At 58.1% G+C, this 20967-nt stretch overlaps 2 protein-coding genes across 5 annotated transcripts in view; both read left to right on the top strand.

Annotated features, from left to right (window-relative positions):
- The window catches only part of ACVR1B (activin A receptor type 1B), a 35771-nt gene extending 30847 nt beyond the window's left edge, over positions 1–4924 (top strand). Inside the window, exon 9 of the mRNA XM_028531876.2 lies at positions 1798–4924. Within this exon, the coding sequence (XP_028387677.1) occupies positions 1798–1923 (126 nt within the window). The 3' untranslated portion in view covers positions 1924–4924. The remainder of the gene's footprint in view (positions 1–1797) is intronic.
- A 7116-nt stretch (positions 4925–12040) lies between these two features.
- Positions 12041–20090, top strand: TAMALIN (trafficking regulator and scaffold protein tamalin). 4 transcript variants are annotated; one of them, XM_036018989.1, is made up of 9 exons: positions 12041–12192; positions 12496–12706; positions 14774–14823; positions 16419–16473; positions 16578–16680; positions 17869–17962; positions 18063–18129; positions 18342–18408; positions 18860–20090. In XM_036018989.1, the coding sequence occupies exons 5-9, from the start codon at positions 16617–16619 to the stop codon at positions 19345–19347; spliced, it is 780 nt and encodes a 259-aa protein (XP_035874882.1). In that variant the 5' UTR covers positions 12041–12192; positions 12496–12706; positions 14774–14823; positions 16419–16473; positions 16578–16616; the 3' UTR covers positions 19348–20090. The 4 variants fall into 4 exon arrangements, with proteins under 4 accessions (XP_035874882.1, XP_028388467.1, XP_035874880.1 ...); XM_036018987.1 differs by lacking the exon at positions 12041–12192 and adding an exon at positions 14193–14680 and having other exon boundaries at positions 12660–12706; XM_028532666.2 differs by lacking the exon at positions 12041–12192 and having other exon boundaries at positions 12199–12706.
- The last annotated feature ends 877 nt before the right edge of the window (positions 20091–20967 follow it).

Here is a 20967-nt window from a genome sequence, read left to right as displayed (position 1 = left end):
GAGGCCTTGGCGTCTGCAGGGGGATGGGTTTTTCCAGTTGAGTGCGCTTGGGCCTCTTTTTCCCTCATGGTTCTGCTTTTAGGGAGTGTTACCACTAGAGGGCATTTCCTCGCTGACGGACAAAATTAGCTCACAGCTTAGGGGATGCTCTCTCGCCTCCTAATAGAGCTGCATTTTCCAAAACTCCCTTGGAACCCGGGGTCGGGTTTGCCTCGGAGGGTGGGTGTGAGGCCAGAAGAGCTGTTTCTGCTGCCCCGAGCCACTCTCTGTTCACTCAGTGCTGTTGGTGCGGCGGGACTCTGCTTAGGGAAGCCGGTCCGCTGCTCAAAGGAGTCTTGGAAACCGCTGGCTTCAGGCAGCACTGAGGGAACGTTGAGCCCTCAGTAACCAGGGCCGTCTGTGGGTGACCTTCCGTGTCACCCCCTGGCCTGGCGGGTGGTCGCCTGTGTCGCCCAGGCAGTGGCAGTGCCTCAGACAGGGTTGCTCTCAGGGGCTGCCGTCCTGCCTGTGCACCGCCCCCCACCCCCACCCCTGCATGTGAACCGTGAGATTGTTTCTGGACTGGGGCCCCGGCCCTGAGTGGGCCTACCCCGGGCCTGCCGGTGGCGCCTGGTTCTTGACTTCGTGTGGGGAAGCCTTCACAGCATGAGTCCGGGTGGTTTCAAGGTTGTGTTGATCAAAGCTGGGGACCGTGACACAAGGACAGGCCTAGGATAGAAGGAGCGACAAGCCTAGGATAGAAGGAGTCTGACTAGGGGGCTGCTCCAGCTCTCTGGGAACGCTGCAGGAGAGGAAGGAGCCCAGGTGCCTGCACTGCGTGAGCTCACTGAAAAGTCCAGTCACAGAGACAGGGGTGGGTGGGCCCAGGTGGGGCCACTGTCAGCTCACTGGAAGGTCCGAGAAATAGGGGCCTCGGAGACAAGGTCAGGGTTAGCCCAGGATGAGCTGCTGCTGCCCACAGCTCCCTTGGCTGCAAGTCTCACGGGGCCCCTGGAGAGTCTGGGAGATGTGTGCCCGTGGGGGCCAGGAAGGCGAGGGTGTGCTCTGGGAGGGCGAGCACGCTGGCCCTTGTTCTTGAGGGTTTTAAAGGGTGGGAGCTTGGGGTTTGAACAGAATGTCCATCAGCTATTGCAGGTGTGCCCTTTTAGGGCTGTGGTCCCCACGGACTGGTCAGCACAGGCAGGAGGTCGTTTGTCATAGCAGCTGGTCCTGGCGTCGCTGGCCTGGTTTTGCTGCTTTTCTGGGCCTGGAGCTGGAACACAGCTGAGGCCTAGATGTTATTTCTGAAGAGGTGGACTTCCGTGTCTGGCTGTAAATCACTCAGCCTGTGTGCTCAGCTCTCTGCCTCAGTTTCCCTATTCCACTTGCCAAGGAATTTTCCTAGCCTCTTTCCTGTCTCAAGATTTGTCCCTGGTTTATATGCTACTTTTTAAAAGAACAGTTAGTGTACAGTCATGAGAATGGATTCTCAAACCCAACAGAAACGATGTTCAGATTTCAGGCTGTTGCCAGTATTTCTTTCGAGATTCCCCGGATGCTGGGGAGTGGCTGCGAGTGCCTGCAGAGCAAGTCTCCCGCCTCCAGGCTGCAGCTCGCTCAGTCTGCCTGCGGAACCTCCCCCCACTGCCCCAAAGAAGGGCAGCCTGCGGGGAGAGGGAGGTTTGCAGAGTGTTCCCCTTGGTCAGAGCGGGAGGGGGGATTCTGACACGTTGCACTGAGAAATGAGGAGGACCCCTGGGGCAGAAAGGCTTCCACCGGATGGGCGGGGTCGCACTGATGGCCTCTGGGTCTCTGCAGGCGCTACGAGTGATGGGGAAGATGATGCGAGAGTGTTGGTACGCCAATGGCGCGGCCCGCCTGACTGCTCTGCGCATTAAGAAGACCCTCTCCCAGCTTAGCGTGCAGGAAGATGTGAAGATCTAACCCTGCTTTCCTCCCCTACATGCAACTCTGGGCAGCGAGGACTACACAGAGCTGCCGTGTCGAGCGTACGATGGAGGCCTACCTCTCGTTTCTGCCCAGCCCTCTGTGGCCAGAAGCTCTGGTCCGGAAGAGGGACAGAGCCCAGGAGACCCACTCACTCCCACGTTGGGTTTGAGACACAGACACCTTTTATATTTACCTCCTAGTGGCATGGAGACTCTGAGAGCGAAAGGCGTGGAGAACTCGGTGCCACAATCAAACTGGTTGGAGTGGAAGCCCCGCCCGCCAAACCCGGTGCACCTGGTGTAGAGCCAGGAGTGGTGACGGGTGGCCTGGGAGGGCCCAGGTGACGCTGAGTGTTGCCAGTGCTGAGCAGCACTGACGGTTTCCCGCCGACCCCAGCACGTGGAGGTGGCCCAGAGGAGCCAGAAGCGCAGCCCCGTGGCAGGCAGCTCCAGGCCCATGCTCCACCCTCGTGCGGACATCTGGAGGGATTGCCAGGGGAGCCGGAACCTGCCGCCTGTCTGTCCAGCCGTGTGTGCATGTGCCGAGGTGCGTCCCCTGTTGTGCCTGGTCCGTGCCATGCCCTTACACGTGTGTGTGTGTGTGTGTGTGTGTGTGTGTCTGTGTCTGTGTCTGTAGGTGCGTACTCCCCTGCTTGAGCTTTCTGTGCATGTGCAGGTCTGGGTGTTTGTCATGCCGTCTCTGCGTGCTGGTGCCTCTGTTCAGTAGTGAGCAGCGTCTCGTTTCCTGGTGCCCTTCCCAGGGGTCTCCCTCCCGCCCTTCCCCAGAACCCTGAGCCGTGGTGGCCCTCCTCTCCTGCCCTGTGTCAGCCCCACTCTCCTCCTCCAGTTCAGACTGTGGAACCAAAGCTGGCCCAGTTGTCCATGGCAGGCGAGGCTTTTGGGTCCAAATGTGAGGGAGGGGTGGGGTGGACAGGGACAGCATCTTGGTGTGAGTCTCGGGTGCTGTGGTCAGCTGCAACCGTGGGAAATGAGCCAGCCCAGGGCATCGTCCTCCGCAGCATCAAGGAAGGGCCAAGGAATTCGAAGCCCAGATCTGGGGACTCAGATTGGAATGTCACATCTGTCTTTCATGTCCCAGATTCTGGAAACAGCAGTGTATATTTTTGGTGGTGGTGGGTTTAGGGTGGGGAAGGGAAGCGGGGACAAGAAGTGGGGAGGGAGTTCGGGGTGGGAGGGAGGCATCTGCATGGGTCTTCTACTGGGTTATCTGATCGTGGTGGAGGGAAGATTAGAGGCTTACACCCACTTCAGGGGCCCTACTGAAGGGAGCAGCCTGAGCCGAATCCTGTTTAACCTGAGAGTAGTAAGTATCTAACGCCGTCTAGGAGCACGGTTGTGGGTGGTGGTTTGGTCAGCGTATCTTAGGTATATAATAACTTTGAAGCCATAACTTTTAACTGGAGTGGGTTTTTTTTGTTGTTGTTTGTTTTTTAATTTTATTGGGAGGGTCTGGATTTTAACTTTTTTTGATATTAAGTTTTTATAAAACGAAAACCATCTCTATGTGATGATTACCTCTCAATCTATTTGTTTTTAAAGAAATCCCTACAAAAAAACCACCAGAAAAAAAAATGGTTCAGTCAAATGCACATAGCTCAATCACACTGGAAATGTCTGTCCTCGTACCTGAGCCTGTTCCCGCTCTGTGGGGATAGTTGCCGCCCGCGCTGGGGTTCGTCTCTCCTGCACTGTGCCCTGCCCCACCCCCAGGTCCAGGAGTGGTTTCTGGGCTGGGGCCCGAGCCTTTTGTGCACGGTCCAGCTGGCTGCACCTTCTCCTCCTCCAGGCGTTTACTCAGCGAATGGTGAGTGCCTGCTGGGTGCCAGGCACTGTGCTAGGTGCTGGGAATGTAGCTGTGAATCAGGCGTGGGTCCTGTTTTTGGAGCACTGAAGAAGGACCTGATCCAAGTTAGTGGGTGCCTGTTTTGAGACCAGAAGTTTTCATATAGTAGTTGCTTTTGAGAGCCTTTTAAGCCTGGAATGATTGTTCTTACAGAAGACCACCAAAGGGCAAGCATGCCCCCCACACCAAAGAGACCTGTGGTGGGCATGAGAGCCCAGTCATGCACTCATTCAGAGCTTCCTTCCTGCCCGCCGGGGAGCATCGTGTGGATGCAGCCCCGCAGCACCCCTGCCTCCAGCCCAGTGATTCTCTGCCAAAGCTTGTGGAGGACAGGGAGAGCCCTCTCCCTGCTTACATGTCTCCCTGATGCCCCCGGCCTTTATTTATTTTCCTCATGTATTGTCTCTTTCCTCGAGTTAAAGGAGATCTTCCCCTAACTGTTTGGGCCAATTTACTAGCTGTTGACTAATTGCCCTTGAATATATCAATTGTGTCAATGGGGGACCTCCTTTCCCTACCCCTGCTGATCCCTCACCTCTCCACCCTGCAGCAGACCCTGGCGGGTTTGAAGTGGCAGTGGGACTGAGACTCCTGTGCCTGCCACAACCAGCCTCTAGGATCTGCCAACACTCCTCAACCCAGGGACGCCCAAGCCACTAGCCTACTCCCTCAGTGGCTCGTCTGTCCTCACCACACGTGTCGTGTGGTCCATCCCCTCCACCCTTGGGGAAGACTGAGCAGTTTTGGGGAAGCCCCCACCCTCACCCCCACTGCTGTTAACACTACGGGTTAGGAGTTAGTGAGTTGGGGAGACACTACAGCCCGCAGCCGCGGCGTTTGGCCCCCTGGGGCTACCCCTGATCCTTAGGGCTACCTGCACCTCTGGATTCTGGATTCACAGACCAAGTCCAAGCCCGTTCTTCTGTCGCCATCAAGGCCCCTGAACGGCATTCTCGGTACTTCTGTTTGTTTTTGTACATTTTATTAGAAAGGACTGTAAATTAGCCACTTAGACACTTTACCTCTTCAGTATGCAAATGTAAATAAGTTGTAATATAGGAAATCTTTTGTTTTAATATAAGAATGAGCCTGTCCGATTTCTGCTGTACATTATTAAAGTTTTATTCACAGAGCTGTTCTGGTGCTGTCTGTTTCCCACCTGTGGCCCGCGCCCAGCTGCCGGTGGGGAAGCTGAGCACGGGCAGATGTTCTCAGGTAGTGCTTCCGCCCTCCCACCTGGCTGGGGCCGGATGCAGCACTGGGCACAGCAAGTCCCAGCGGGGACAGGGGCTGGTTGGTTCTCCCCGGGCCTCCCTTAGATGGTCCCTCTGTGTTTTGTGGCGGGAGGAGGGCCTGGCGTGTGAAGGCACAGAAGACACCGAATACCTTTCCGCTTTATATTTGTTTTGTCTTGTAGCGTTTTTCTCTTTAGACAAAAGAGAGTCTCGATCCTGTTTAGTCGAAAGCCACCCAGTCTTGCAGACAGCCTCAGTGCTTTCTCCCCCTCCTAAATTGGAGCGCAGATGTGAATTTGGGGGCGTTTAGTGGCTCTGCGGTGGGAGTCTCCACTGGTTCCTCCGGCATTTTCAGCGTGCGGGCGGCTGGAATGTCTCCATCGAGGCTGGGGGAAGCGGATGGAAGTCCTGGAGTCACAGGGTTTCATGTGTGTAGGCGGCACCCTGGAGGTGGCCTAGTCGCCGCCCATCAGGCACTCAGCTCCCACAGCGTCCCTGCCGCGCGGGGCGGGCCACGTGGCCCCGAGCCTCCGCTGTAACGCTCAGAACACGACTTCCACCTGCAGGCGTCTGCGTGTGGAAAGCTCTTACGTAGAACCAGGCAACCTCCGTGTGACTTCTACCCAGAGGCGGTTCAGAGCAGCCTTTTCTCTTCCATATAAGGTCCTTGGAAATACTTGAAGGCAGCTGTCGTGTTATCATGAATTTGGTAAAGCTGAGAATTTCTGCAGTTAATATGAGCAGCTACTGAAAACTGACTGTGTGCTAAGCAGTGTGCCCGTTTGCTCTATGTACAGTAAGTGCTTTAATCCTAAAACGGTGTTTGAGGTGGGCACACGGATGTCTTTCTATGGATTCGGAAGCAGGGTTCGAGAACTCAAGTAAATGGTCAACAGATCAGATAATCGTGGCTCGAGGGGCGGGAAGGACCCGGGGTTTGCGCTGACTGCAGAAGGCAGCCCTCCGCCGCCGTGCCGTCTAGCCCCCGTGGTTCCGTGTGCTCCTCCCCGCTGCCGGCTGTCCTCCACTGAACCTGCCGGAGCCTGGGGCCAGGGCAGCGGGTGACATTTCACCTCGGCATCAACTGACAGCACAGACTAGCCCGCGGGTCCCAGACTGTGCTGGACACCCGCAAGCCCCATCCCATGGCTGCCTCTCCAGTCTCGGGTTGAGTAAAGTCAGGCACCTTCTCCTTCCTCCCTCCTGTATCAGCGAAGTTGAACTCAAGTGTAGGACATCATGTTTACCCTGTTAAATTTCACCATAGAACCGGCCCTTGGCTCCAGCCTCCGAATGATTGAAAATTCTGATTATTCTCCAGACTTCTCCATTACTGTCCCATCGGAGGACTGTTGGGCTGGAGCAAATCAAGTAGTCTACCTGTAGAAGTTGGCTTTAAGTTTGTCATATCGCCATTACCCAGATTAGCTGCTAATTGTCCTTGGACCCTGGTCATGACTCTTTGATGCATGAAGGTAACAGCAGAAGCCGAGGTAGCTTGCCGGAGTGGCAAGGCACGACGGCGGCCACAGCTCTTGGATGCACCTGTCAGTCTGAGGACAGGGGAAGTGGCCTGTAGCTAATCTCACCGACTTCAAAAGACAGTCGTCTTGCAGGCATGGGCCTACGGTTTTTCACTAGGCTGTGGGCTGCAGGTTCAGCTTCATTCTGGAAATCAGAATGCCAGCCACTCTGGCACCTCTTCATGTGCCCCTGAAGGTTACTAACAGGGTCTCACCTTTATAGGGCCCAATACAGGAGACCTGAGTTCATTTGACCGGTGTGTGCCTGGGCTTTTATTACACATTTTAGGTCTGTTCCTCCGGGCCGCGTCTTCTGATCATTGCAGTCTGGAAATCGTGCTTGTTCAGTACAATCAAGACAAAATCAGTTGTCCGGTGGCAGCATCGAGAGACACCCAGGGACACGTGAGGGGTGCACAGAGAGGGTGGCAGGAGGAGAGCTTCGGATCCAGCCAGGAACGGTGTGTTAAGGTTCTCCAGAGAAAGAGAGCCAATACGACGGGTAGAGAGATATTTTAAGAAATGGACTCGTGATTATGGGGGTTGGCAAGTCTGAAATCAGGCCGACAAGCGAGAGCACCAGCCAGGCACTGATATTGCGGCCTTGCGTCTGAAGGAAGGCCGTCTGGAGGAGGATTCCTCCCCCTTCCTCTCCTGCTCCAGACCGCGGCCTGTAAGGGCTTTCTGCTGGCTGGAGAGAGCCGGTCCACATTCAGAAGGTAATCTGCTTTGCTGAAACCACTGGTTTAAATGCTAATCACACCTAAAACGAACCTTTACAGCACAGGTGGCAGAGTAAGGCCTGCAGGCAGAATCCGGCCCTCCACCTTGTTTTGCCCGGCTAGGCACCTTGTTTCTACCAGGCAGCAGCACCGAGCTCCTTGCCCCTAGTTAAGGAGCGGTTACATTTACACAATCCTAAAGTTACATTCAACCCTTTGAGGGCGACCGGGAGGCTGATGTGGACCTCGGTGAAAATGAGTTTAACACCCCTGCCTTACAGTAACCTCCAGATTGGCATTTGACCAAACAATGGGCATCATTCCCACCTGAAAGTCAGTGGGCTTCCCATGGTCAGTCGAGGGGGATTTAAGGAACAGGGCAGGTAGCCCTGGTTCAGTCTGGGAGTGGGACTTGAAAGCCAAGAATGGGGCTAATGGGGTAGGGATTGGATAGACTAGACTCTAAATAGATTATCATCAAATAAGCGTTTGTTGAGCAACCTTAGAGTGTCGAGCAGTGGGCAGAATGAACAGTCTGGCCCCTGCTCTTCTGGACACAGAGGGTTTGTACAGAGAGAACAAAAAGGCAGACTTGGCAAAGTTCCGTCACAGAGCAATACGTACTGTGTGGCGGGGGCACGGAGGAGGTGCCTGGGGAAATAGAGGACCGGTGCCTGCCCCAGGGGTGCCCTAGCCGGTGCCGCAGACTGGTGAATAGGTGACTGCGGTGGGTTGAAGTGAGTGGTGTGAGAGGGCGGACACAGAAGGCTCTGGGAACGTAGGACAGATGACAGTGGGTCAAGAGAGGCGACATCTCGCCTGATTCGGAGCAGACACTGGCCTGCTGATTGCGAAGGGGAGGGGGTTTAGCGGGAAGGAGTGTGTCACCACTCAGAAACCACGGAGGGTCAGCGCGGCTGGAGGAAGGGAGTCTGCCGGAGCTGTCGTGTGCTCAGAAGTCAAGACTTCACCCTGGGGTCCACCTGTGCCGGTGCATCCCTGTGGCAGGTGCTCCTCTGCCAGCGGTTTTTCCTCTTGAGTCTAGACTTGGCCTCCAAGTGTTTCTCAACAGCATGCTTATGTGGAGCTGTCCCCTAAAACCTCTCCGTCATTCCTCATGTAGGGAATAGGCTATTTAAAGCCAGGTTTTCACCAAGGGAGTGATAGGATCGTATACTTGTTCGGGGATGATCGCAGTGCTGACTTCAGCGGGCAGTGGCAGTGGTGGCGGCAGGGGCAGCTGGGGGACAGGGAGACTGCTGGTAGAAGGGACAGGTTTGGGGTGCAAGCAAATGCAGACAGCGAGGGAGAGGGGCGCCGGCCAGTTCACAGTAAACAAAAGAATCAGCCTGGTGCATAGCACTGTCCCCTGGGAGAGGGGACCAGGGGTGAATCCCCAAGAGGGCGCACACGTGAGGCCCCGAGAACTGTGGCTTTCTGTCCTAGCTATACCTGCTCTGCAATGAAGCAGGGTAAAACAGTGCATGCCCTCTGCCCTAGGAGTGGCACTGTAAGGACAGCTGGAGAGGTAACCCTCCCTTCCTTCGACCAGACTGCCCTGTTCAAGCTGGAGACACGTTGCCACCCCCAGACCCAGAGGCAAGGTGGTCCCTGGCCTCTGGGTGGGACAAGACTCAGCCATACCTGATAGAGATAAACTGTCACGTCTGCCGGGCCCTGCTCCCAGACCCCCTGGAATCAAGTCCGAGCTGTAACGGGTCTCCTCCCTGCTGCCAGGCGCCCCCAGCCCCAGCACCACCCCCGGACACAACCCTGTGGGGGCCTGAGCAGCAGCAGTCGTTCAGAAGAACAGCCGCTCCCTGCCCGTCAGCTGCCCGCCGGCTGTCCACGCCTCCCCCAGGGTCGTGCAGCTGGGGGCCCAGCCCCTCATTCCTGACCGGAGAGCCAGCTGAGCCCCAGGCCGGTGCTCCCCACCTCCCCCACTGAGGAGCAGCGGCAGCACCCAAAGCGGAGCCCAAGCTGCAGACTGGCCATCCCTCCCAGCTCTGGGGTGAAATGACTACTAGAGCTCTGATGTTGAGCGAGACTCCACAGGGGCCGGAGCGTCTGGAGCTCACCCCCCAGGGCCCCAACTTCCCTAGAGCTTGAACAGGTTGTTGGGGGCAAAATCCAGCTCTCCCCAGTTCCTCCATGGGGGCTGTGGGCTGTTAAGTGTCTGGGCAAAGGCTTAAGAGAAGGGGGTCTTACCTTGGCCTTGTCCATTAGCCGAGCCCCTGCTGTGTCTGCCCCCAGCACAAGCCAAGCCCCCTCCTGAGAGCTGGGAGCCAGGGCAGCTGGGGCAAAAGGAAACCAAACTTGAGGAGCTCGTGCTGAGAGCCAGGGACTTGCTCTTGGGAATGAAGCACAGATTGAGCACAGATGTCTGAGGAGCTGGAGCAATGGGGCTTTTTCAAGGAGGATTCCCAGAGAGAGGAGAGAGGAGAAGGTGTGCCCTGGTATGAAGTTGCTGGCAGTGTGCAGCGTGCTCCCCCTACCCACCCACCCCCCAGGAGTTGTGGGGGATCCATCCACTTCCAGATGGAATCCTGGCACCAGCCCTTCAGTCTGATTAGAAGGTTTTCCACCAAGAGACTCATGACCACCAGAGGGCATCACAGCCCCGTGGTGGGACATCCTGGGCTCCCATCACCTCCCTGGAGAAACGGGGGAGTTCATGGGGAAGAAGCAGGCACCAGTCTCTGAGCTGCTGGCAGCTGAATCAAACAGCCTCTGGAGGCAGGAGCCCTGGGATGTAGGGGCTGTAGTGCCCCCCTGCCACCGTCTGTCCCTTCCTGGCTCCGTGTGTCTCCTCTGTTAAGAGAGGGCTTCACCGCATCCTTCCAGACCATAACACCCTTCCCACCTCTGAAATTCCAGGATTCTGGGGGATCATGCACTGGGACTGACAGAAACTGCCTTGCTGGGCCCAGCCTTCCTCTGGGGTTCTCCAGGGCTCCCTGCCTGGCAGGAGGGAACGTGCGTGACCTCCTCTGGTGGTGGTCTCTCACCTGGAGGTGGGGAGGCCGCCTGACCTGCATGCCGAGGGGAAGTCTCTGCTCCACTTCAGCTGACAGAGGAATGTCTCAGCAGGGCCACCTTACACACAGGTGCTGTATACCCACGGCGTCCACCTCTCCAGGTTTCAGGCAGGGGGGTGTCAGTTAGGTAGCCCTTTGGGGTAGGTATGCTGATGGCCCTTCCCGGAAGACGCACAAGATGCTCTTTTGTGGGTTCTTTCAGGCATAAGCACAGGAGTGCAGAGAACAGAACCATTGCCTCTCCTGCCTTTGCTCGCCTCCCCACCCCTACCCCACCCCCAGCACAGATGCCGTCTGTCGGGCCCAGGCAGCAGACGGTCCAGGGGTCCATCTGTGCTAATGCTTCACAATAGTCCCATGTTTCCCCACCGACACCCCCTCAGCCCCTCAGCTGATGGCCACTTGGTGGTGCCAAGGGGGAGAGGTGGGAGGAGGGAGAGGAAGACACTAAGGGACTTGGCTGTTCACTCCCGGCAGTCTCCAGTACACCCCTGCCCCTCATCCAACACGCATCTTGCCATCTGGACCTGCGTAATCACTGAGGGATGGAGAAGCACCCCCTCCACCCACACCTCCTGCAGGGTGGGGGCCCCAGGCGCCTGGGGGTAGGGGAGAGACAGATGCAGAAAGTCAAGGAGATGAGGAAGCAAGGAGATAGACTCGTGAATGACAGAGGAGTCAGCCTTTCCCGGCTAACCCAAGTGGATGTGGCTACCTGCCCCTCTGTACTCCTCATGCCAGGTGTGCAACGCAGCACCTGTGCAGGCACCTGGCTTCTGTAACCCCTGAGCCTAGCCAGGACCTGGTGCGGAGCAGGGTAAATGTAGAAAGAATGAAGAACAGCATCACACCGTGTTAGATTGCAGGCCCTGGAATCAAGCTGCCTGGGTTCAGATCTCAGCTCTGCCAGTGAATAACCTAGAGCAAGTTACTTAACCTCCCTGGGCCTCAGTTTCCTCATCTGTCAGGGATGATAATGATACCTATTTTGAAGGGTTGTTATTGGAACCAAATGAGTTAATTCGTGTATGTGAGAGCACATACAGAACAGTGTGCCCCACACGGGATAAATGCTGAGTGAGTGTGAGCTGGAAAGGCTAGCAGATTTGGGAAGATGGGAGGGACAGTCAGGGACAGTGCATCCCTGGCCTTAGCTTTTGTTTGGTGGCTGATGTGGTGCTAGTGCCGTGGTGGGTACCTGCTAGTCATATGCCAGGCGGGGCCTTCCACTTCCTCCTCTCACTTCTTATTCAGCCACCACTGACGACAGAGACTTCAGCTGGGCCATCCCCACCTCTCCCAGGGGGATGGCCCCTCAGAGTGTCAGAAAGCAGCTGAGCACGCCGCCAACCCTCAGCACCTGCTCTGATCACGCACATCCCCTTCCCCATGAGTCAGCTCCGTAGTAAGGATCTGTCTGCTGGGAGCTCTGAAACGGAGAGCTGAGGAGAGGTTTGCTCGGGAGGGAGCACTCCTTCCCCTACAAGGGGACAGGCCAGAATTAAGCCCTCTGTCTTCTGGGTTTCCACCCTTCTCTTTCTCCTTGACTTGGGAAAAGGGGGAGCCTCTTTCACTTCTGCTGGGGCAGCTGTGTAAAGGGGAAACCTGGGCCCTCTCACTCCTCCCCTCAGGGGCATCTCTTCCCCAGGTACCACACCCCTCCCTCTTCACAGCCATGCTGCTTCTCATCTTGCCTGAAGTCTCCTGCAGCCCCGAGGGTCTCGTAGAATCTTCTCCTGGGTCTCCAAACCTCCTCGCGATGGTCCCTCACTGTCCATCCACCACCAGATGTTCCACGAGTCTCCAAAGCTATCCATCCCCAAATTTTTATATCTCATACACAAGCCCCTTCACACACCACCTCCAGCCTGCCCGCCCCCAGGTATCACTGGCCCCGCCCCGGGGTGCCTCGGTTCCCAACCCCCTCTGCGACGACTAGGTTTCCCCCGATTGAAACCTTCCCTAGCCTGGGTGGGAGTCGGGCACCGGGCAGCGCCCCCCCCCCGGAGGCGGGGCCTGCGGTCCTGGGGGCGAGGCCAACGGAGGCCGCTCCCCGTCCGCACCCCCGGTCTGCCCAGCGGATCCTATAAAGGGAGGAGACTAGCCACCCGCCTGGCTGGCATCCCCGAGCTGCTGCCAGCCCCGCCGCGCGGGGCGCCGGAGCCATGACCCTCCGCCGACTCAGGAAACTGCAACCGAAGGAGGAGGCGTCAGCCGCCACCCGGGCTCCCGACTCCGAAGTCGTTCCAGCCCGGACCTCGGCCTCCGGCCCCCCTGCCGCAGCCGCCAGCCCGGGGCCCCCCGGGGACGAGCTGTACGCTGCGCTGGAGGACTATCACCCCGCCGAGCTGTATCGCGCCCTCGCCGTGTCCGGGGGTACCCTGCCCCGCCGAAAGGTGCGTCCTCCACTCTTCCAACTCCCGCGACACCGGCTCTCGGTGCCCCCCCCCCCCCGACCCTCACCCCTAGTGCCCCTTTCTCCAGACCCGCTCAACCTCGCAACATCCCCCATCTGTGCAGGCTGAACCCCAATCGCCCCCCTCCCCCGCTGACCTCCACAACATTCTGCTCGTGGTCAGAGTTCCCCACAATCTTGCCCAGCCCTCGGACCCCCACGGCTACATTCAGAACCAGCTCAGTTCCCTCCGCCCTCTCCGTGGAAGGCGCCAGCCTCCGGCCCCCAGGCCCCCACCTCCACGCCGCCAGATCTGGGGGCTCTCCATTCCTCTCCCCACGCGCCGCCGCCCCGTCTCGCTCCTTTCCCTCCTGACCCCCCAGCACCCTCTCTCCTCGTCCATCTGGCCTGTGCGCCCCGCGCCCCGCCTCCCCGCGCCCAGGTATCTCGAGACCTCAAGAACCCCTTGCCCCGGCTCCTTCGGTTGGAACTGGGAGGCGGAGGGAGAGCCGGTCCCGCTGCTCGCTTGGTCCGAGCGTCCCGGGTGGAGAGGGAGGGCAGTGGATGCAGCCAGTCCGAGAGAGCGTTCGCCCCTCCGAGGGGACGCCTGGATGCCTAGGCTCGGGGCCTGCCGCCTGGCCCTGCGTCTGAGGTGTGTGGTGCGAGGTCACTGCTCCCTGGACGTCGGCTGGGACCGGACGCGGTAGGAGGGGTCGCAGGGCGCCCGCGGGGCAGGAAGGATGCGGGCCGCACCCGCCCTCTGAGTCTCCCCTCCTCCGCCGGTTCTTCCTCTGGCCTGAGGGAAACCCGTGCTCTCGGAAGGGGGGGCCGGGACCCAGGTTAAGGAAAGGGAGCTGGCGGCCTTTCCTCGCTCTGTCCCCCTCCTCCTTCTCTGGCCCTTGGCTCCCCCCCACACAATGAACAGCTTGTTGAGAATTTGCATTTTATGAAAATAGGGTGGAAAGACAAAGGGGTCTCTCTCTCTGTGCTGCCGGGTCCTTCCTCCCTGGCCCATTTGGGAACTGTCCTCACCCCTGAGGCCAGTTGTTTGTGCTGGAAAAAGAGGGCCCCCTTATCTTCCTAGCCTTGGGGAAGCCTGGGAGGAAGGTTCACAAGGGCACCAATGGGAAGGCCCTGGGCTCTTTGGGGCACATGGGCGAGGGCCGATCTGGGACAGGGCTTCTTCCAAGGGCCAATCATTTAGGGAGGGAGACTACTTGAGTTTCTCAAGGGCCCTAAAGAGGCAGGAACCCTCAGCTCTGTCATTCCCCCCTCCAGAGAAACACAAAATAAAAAGAACTCCCAATCACCCTCCTTAGTGTAGTGAGACTTTAGGACATGTTTGAGATCTAAGAGTTTTTGCCCCAGAAAGCAGCAAACATATGGCAATGTTGAGAGATCCAGGCGGGGCTGGGCACAGCTGGTCCCTGAAACAGCCTAGACTGTGGAGGAAGTAGTTGGCCCCTCTGTCCCCTGCCTTCGCACAGTCAGGCTGGGATTCCTGGCCCTCCAGTCCTGGGCCCGTGACCCCCGCTTCCCCAAGCTACTGTCTGTGACTGAGAGATGAGGAGAGACCTGACTAGCAGGGGGCCTCTGCGGTGCCTTGATAGGCCATCCCCGGGGCCCCTGCCCCTCTTTGAGAATGTCTGGGAGGAGCCCCTGCCTCGGCTTGGCTTTTCAGGAGTCTAGGAGGCCTGAGCTTTTGCAGACATGCACCCTGGGGGTGAAGACTAGTCTATCCAGTTTAATGGAACCCCTGACTCCCAGCGTGGACTGAGTGGTCCATGCCTCTGGACCCCAGGAGGACTGTTATGTCCCTGCAGTTCCAGTCACCGGGGGTAAAGCCTAGGAGGAGAGCCACGGAGTGACTCCGTTGGCGGCACTACTACCGAAGTGAGTAGTTTCACTAGCACCAAAGCAGTTTTGGAACTGGGACCAGACCACAGAGAGTCCAGGGTCCAGGGCTGGGGACCAGGTGAGGGACCTCCCAGCATAGGGCTCTCAGCATCTGCTCAAGGATAACCCTGGTCTCACCTGCTCCTTCCTAACTCTCCATCTTCCTGCCCAGGGCTCAGGATTCCGCTGGAAGAATCTCAGCCAGAGTCCTGAACAGCAGCGGTAAGTCACCACCACCCCAGCCCCTGCCCTGGTCCAAAGGGTGAGGTGCCTGAGTGAGGGTGGGGGCCTCATGACATAGCATCTCGGCCCAGCCGGGGAGGGGGTGTGGTCATTCTCCCACCTTTCCAGCGTGGCTCCCTCACTAGGCCTGAGGTGCCGGTGGGGGTGTGGGCTGTGTGAAGGGGTGGCAGAGAAAGGAGGTAGGGACTTTTGAGTCATCAGGTGCTCCTCAGTCTACCCCCAGTCCCTGCACATTACCCCTCCCTGGCAGATCTGGACCTGGGAGGTGGAGGGAGTAAGAGAAATCCTCAGGGTCCTATGCCCTCCCAGCTGCAGCAAGCCCCCAAGGGCCCAGACCATAGACAAGCAGTGTCCAGCTGCTGGAGTCTGGCTGCCCCTGCTTCCAGAATCTCAGTGCCATCCTGTGGCAGCCCTCAGGAAGGATCTGAGGTGAGGGCAGACACAGGTGCTGATCTCAAGCCCAACTCTGCCGTGTCCCATCCTGATTTGGGCCTGGCTTCTTCTAAAATGGATCAGCAGGCTACAGCCAGCTGGCCAGATTGGCCTGTTCAGCGCTTGAACTAAGAGTTGTTTCTCTATTTCTAAAGGGTTGTTAAAAACGAAGAGCCATATATGATAGAGGCCGAATGGGCCCGAACAGGCCATTCGGGCCTAAAATACTTACTACCTGACCCTTTGCAGAAAAAGTTTGCCAACCTTTCCAGAAAACCGGAGAGCAGTGGGGTAGACACAGAATTCTGAGTCACCCTGCTGCTGGCCCCAGCACACACAGAGGGTTCAAAGTGGGGAGGAACTCAAGGTTGGGGCTGGGAGTTACCCAGCATTTGGGGAGTATCTGGGTCAGCCTGAGAGCTGGGGACCTGGGTCTCAGGGCCTCTCTGAGGTTATGAGACATGAAGGGGCCTTTGGCTGCTGCTTTAACTCTGCCTCTGGCTGGGAGGGAAGGAAGGGGGTGGGGGTAGGCAGAGGAAACTCTGGGCTCCCCCAGCAGGCGAGGACCTGGAGTGGCTCCAGACCATTGTGTCCAGTGGGCAGGCCTTCAGTGCGGGAAGGGGCAGCTTTGAGGCTCCCCTCCCCCCAGCCCTCACATCTGGTGGGCTGGCCCCACTGCAGCTGGGAGGAGCAGCTGTGGTCTGGGCTCAGCCTCGTGACCGGCCTCCTGGGGGTGGGGCCAGCCCTCTCCCCAAGGCTGTGGATCGGAGGAGGCTCCAGGCTGGGGCCGAATTTGGAGCCTCAGCTACTCAGTAAGTGGTGCTCTGGGGCTCCCTAGGAAGGAGGGACTGGCTGAAAAATTCAGCTAGTCCACCCACTCTAGGGGCTGGACATTCCCAGTGCCTCCCCCTACTGGAGGCTGGATTGATTCCCTGCAGCTGGATAAAGCTGATTTCAGCTGGGTGTGGGGAGGGACATTTCAGTAACCTGTGATGGGAGCGAGTTGTTGCTGGAGACAGTGAGCCCTGACTGGGTGTTCTGGAGCAGACTCCAGCATCAGTGGAGGACCACGCTCTGGGACTGCCACGCTCCCCTCTGGATTCTAACAGTCTTGGTGAGATGGCCCCCTGTGTCTCCTGCAGGAAAGTGCTGACTTTGGAGAAGGAGGAAAACCAGACCTTCGGCTTTGAGATCCAGGTGGGAGAAGCTGGGTACAGAGCAAGTGAGGGGTTGGGAGGCCAGTCTGAGGGATGCATGGACCCCCGCCAACCCAGGGCTGAGGGTCCCCTTGTCTGTTACAGACGTATGGCCTTCACCATCAGGAGGAGCAGCGTGTGGAGATGGTGACTTTTGTCTGCCGGGTTCATGAGTCAAGCCCTGCCCAGCGGGCTGGGCTCACACCAGGTGGGGCCTGAGCTCAGGACACGGGGCTCTGGGAAGGGGGTATAACCTTACTCCCAAGCAGAGTGGGTGAGAAACCTCTTCTACAGTCGATTCCCCTTCTTTGTCCCATTTCTTAGAAGGCCAGAAAAGAGAACGGCTAGATTCCAGCCTTTGGATTCAGGCAAATTTGCCATTTACTGTGTGACCTTAAGCAGTGCCGTGGGTAAAGGGCACAGTAACTCGTCCTCACGGTACAGCATGGTGAGGGGGTTCCCTGGACACAGAGTCAGGGCCTGGAAAATGCCGGATGTTGCTGTTGCTGTTCCTCCTCCTCCTGGCAATCTGGCACTCCAGCATGGGCGGGAGCTGGGGAGGGAGTAACATTCCATTAGATCTTCCTGATCTTGGGGATCGGGGCCTATCCTGCCCCCGACTTGGCCCAACTCTGGGGTACCTGTGTCACATCTTCTAACTAGGAAATCATACCTCCAGTAGGAGACCCTTAGGATGGGCCAAATCCAGAATCCCAAGTTCCAGGGAGGGGCAGCCTGAAACCTCACGAATTCGCCCCCACCCACATTCTACTACCATTTTCTTCCTTTGTCCACTTACCAGCAACCCCTGGTAGCCAAGTGGTATATATTGCAACTTTGCAAAGTAGTTTCATACCAACTCTCCCTCCCGCTCCCCAGGGCAGGCGAGGCAGGCGCAGCAGGGATTCACACCCCCTTGTTACAGATGGGAGATGAACCCTCAGAGATGGTGGCTTGTCCTACCTGAGGCCAGGAGGCTCTGCAGTGGCGTGGGTCATGGGAAGCTCTCAGGCCTGGGGCCAGGGCTAGTTCTTAGCTTGGTGCTGCTCACCCTGCCCCCTTCCTGTCTTGCCTGGATCTCATGACAGCTTGTGGCTAGACTGGAATAACCAACCCTGGGGGTGGCCCAAGGTGGCGGGGTGTGGGGCAGGGTACTCAGCCTTTGGGGACAGGGCTTCCTGAAGGTGGAGTGAAGGTGCTGGCTTATGAGGGCCCTGGTCCCTGGGCTGGGGTGCTGGGCCTGGACAAGGTCTCCAGATAACAGTGAGGAGGGGGGAGGGGGCAGTTCAGGAGTATTCAGTGGTTGTTATTACCCCTGCCCTTTCTGGCTAAGGTATGGGGCTTGAATTCTGTAATGGCCCATGGAGCAGATGCTGACCCCCTGTCTTCCCGGCAGGGGACACCATCGCCAGTGTCAACGGCCTGAATGTGGAAGGCATCCGGCATCGCGAGATCGTCGACATCATTAAGGCATCTGGCAACGTTCTCAGGTATGTGTAGGTGCCAGGGCCCTCGTGACTCCTGAGCTCGGCCTGTCTTGGTGTTTCCTCTGGGGGGCGCACTCAGCCTCTGACTCCCCGACCTCCTCAGGCTGGAAACTCTGTATGGAACGTCAATTCGGAAGGCGGAGCTGGAGGCTCGTCTGCAGTACCTCAAGGTAAAGCAGCCCAGAGGCCGTCAGCTTCTACCCTCCTCTTCCTGAGCCCCTGCCCTGCAGGCCCCAGTCTTTCTCAGGGGGTCATGTATCTGTCCGAACTTCCTTTTAACTTCGAGTTTTCCTCTGTGCGCCCCCTGCTCGCTCAGTCTGCACCCACCCCCTGCTAGTTTCTGGCTGGCTCCTGACGGTGAGGCGGGTGGTGTCTCTTACAGCAAACCCTCTATGAGAAGTGGGGAGAATATAGGTCCCTGATGGTGCAGGAACAGCGGCTGGTCCATGGTGAGTACACTGGGTGTGAAAGGTAACTCATGCCCCTACTGATGCCCTCACGCCCTCAGCCATGCTTCCCCTCAGAACGCTGGGTTACTGCCCCCCCCTCCAAAGTGAAGAGTTTTGTTGAGCTACTACTCTGGGTACCATGCCACCCTGGGCTGATGCACACACATTTTTAGTTTATCCTCAGTAGTTCTCTGAAGGTAAGTATTAGATAGTATCATCTCCATGATACAGATGGGAACACCAAGGCTCAAAGAGCACGTCTCAGATCTCTTCCATGGCTCATGGCGTAACTGGCCCTCATAAGGATTTGAGTGCATATCTGTTTTACAGACAGGGAGGTGGGGCTCAGGGTTGTGACTTGCCCAGGGCCACACAGATGGTTACTAGGAAGTCGCCGAGGTCTCCCACTGTGCCCTTTGACGGCCCACCCTCTTGTCTCCTGTCCCGGCAGGCCTCGTGGTGAAGGACCCAAGCATCTATGACACTCTGGAGTCAGTGCGCTCCTGCCTGTACGGAGCCGGTCTGCTCCCAGGTTCACTGCCCTTCGGGCCCCTGCTGGCTGCACCTGGGGCGCCCCGTGGGGGCGCACGGCAGGCTGGGGGTGACCCCGATGATGCCATCTACCACACGTGCTTCTTCGAGGGCGCTGAGCCGCCTGCTCCCCCGCCACCCCCAATCCGCGCGCCGGGCCTGGGCCCAGCTGAGACCCTGACCTGCGGACTGCGGGCAGGGCTGAGCCGCAGCGCCAGCGTGCGGTGCGCGGGCCCTGGGGGCGGCGGCGGCGGGGGCGCGCCAGGCGCGCTCTGGACTGAGGCCCGCGAGCAAGCCCTTTGTGGCCCCGGCCTGCGCAAAGCCAAGTATCGCAGCTTCCGCCGGCGGCTGCTCAAATTCATCCCCGGACTCAACCGCTCCCTGGAGGAGGAGGAGAGCCAGCTGTAAGGGAGGGGCAGGCGGGGAGGGGAGGTATTTATTTATTTATTCATTCCAGCTAGTGCAAAAAGAGAGGGGGGTTGGGAGGTCAGGCTGGCGCCAGGCCCCGGAAAGGGACCCCAGGAGCCCGAAGCAGTGGGAGAGGGTCCTTGCCAGCCCAACGGGCCTGCTAGGTTCCTGGTTTGTCTCTGCCCAGCAGTAAACCCAGGCCACAGACCCCTTTACTCCTCCTCCCTAAACCATAGTGGGAGTTGGCACAGGGGAGAACCAGGCAAGCTCGGGGTTGGGAGAGGTTGGGGGACCAAACATGGGGTGTGCCGTCCTACATCTGGTCATTGGTGCCTTGTGGCCTGTGCAGGAAAACTCCTTCAAGGGGGTGGTGACCCTGTCCCGCGAAGCCCTCTCCTCAGCTTTACTCGCTCTCCTTGGCCTTGGAGAGAACTGGCCCTATTGCGGGTAGTTCCCCCACCGTGTATACACACACCCACACACCCAAACAGGTCCATCTAACCAGTGGGCCCCCCAGGGGGCCTACGGTGCTGGTCCCCCTCACTCCTGTCTTGATTCTTAAGGGCTTGGCCCCTCCCAGGGGCCTGTAAGTTGGGTCCCGCTGGGCAGGGGTCCTGGGTTCTCTGCCCTTTGGGGGACAGAAATGGGCATGTTGGGGTGGGGTGGGGGCAGCACAGGCTGTTCCACCATTTCGCATATTGTTGCTTCTGAACCACAACTGTATAAAATTGATGGTTTTTGCACCTGTGTCAGCGTGGTGACTGCCTGAGGGGGCGTACTGGGCTCGGTGGCTCCGCCTCCCCCACACCCCTGCCCCCAACACACAGGTGCGTGTGCACACACACACAAAAGCTGTATTTTACATCTTATTTACTTGGAGCCTGCAGCCAGGGAAATCGCCTCCGGGGGTTCTTAACGTACGTGTATGGGCCTGAACTGGAGGCCCCACGCCCTCCTCCGAACATGGGCCTCTTGTCTCAGCGCATCTTGGGTCTCCCTCCCCAGATACCCACGGCAGGTGGCGGCCAGGTCTCATCTACAGTCCTCACTGTCCTTGTGTAAATGACTGTGCTTGGCACCCCCTCTTCCCAGGGGCTGGGGTCTCCTGCAGAGGAGACCTTAGCTGTCACCCAGCCAACTTGTGACAGGCCCAGTCACTGATCACTCCTTAGCGGTTTCCCAGTACCCCCAGATAAGACTTCTAGCTGGCCCCTGCCTGCCTCATTTCCTTGTCCTCCCTTCCCTGTCCATGCCCTGGCCACCTCGTTGTACCAGGCACACTTCAGATCCACGCCCCTCAGGAGCCTCGGCACCTGCTCCTCCCATTGCCGGCTCCTTCCATCTTCAACTCTGCTCCCAAAGGCCCTGCCGCCCAGTCCGGAATACAGCCCCACCCTTCGCAGTGATGGTGGGTGCCCTGGCTTATTTCCGTCATACTACTCATCAGCATCTGAAACTCTGGATTTTTGTGGGCTTTGTGTCTCACCTGGCCCCTCCCCATGAGGATGTGGTCTCCTTTCGCAGCAGGGCTTAGGGAACTTTTCTCTTTTTTCTTTTTTTTCAAAGATTTATTTACTTTCAGAGAGAAGAGAAGGGAGGGATAATGAGAGGGACAGAAAC

Source organism: Phyllostomus discolor, chromosome 2, assembly GCF_004126475.2.
Source record: "Phyllostomus discolor isolate MPI-MPIP mPhyDis1 chromosome 2, mPhyDis1.pri.v3, whole genome shotgun sequence".
NCBI lineage: Eukaryota > Metazoa > Chordata > Mammalia > Chiroptera > Phyllostomidae > Phyllostomus > Phyllostomus discolor.
The sequence above is the reverse complement of the archived record's forward strand: the minus strand, read 5'-3'. Positions and strand labels throughout refer to the sequence as shown.

Bases quoted from the DNA above. Each gene is read 5' to 3' on its own strand.
- TAMALIN (XM_028532666.2), top strand. From the start codon at position 12,476: ATGACCCTCCGCCGACTCAGGAAACTGCAACCGAAGGAGGAGGCGTCA. The intron at 16,474-16,577 runs GTGGGAGAAGCT...TGTCTGTTACAG, and splicing joins CCTTCGGCTTTGAGATCCAG to ACGTATGGCCTTCACCATCA. The intron at 18,130-18,341 runs GTAAAGCAGCCC...TGTCTCTTACAG, and splicing joins CTCGTCTGCAGTACCTCAAG to CAAACCCTCTATGAGAAGTG.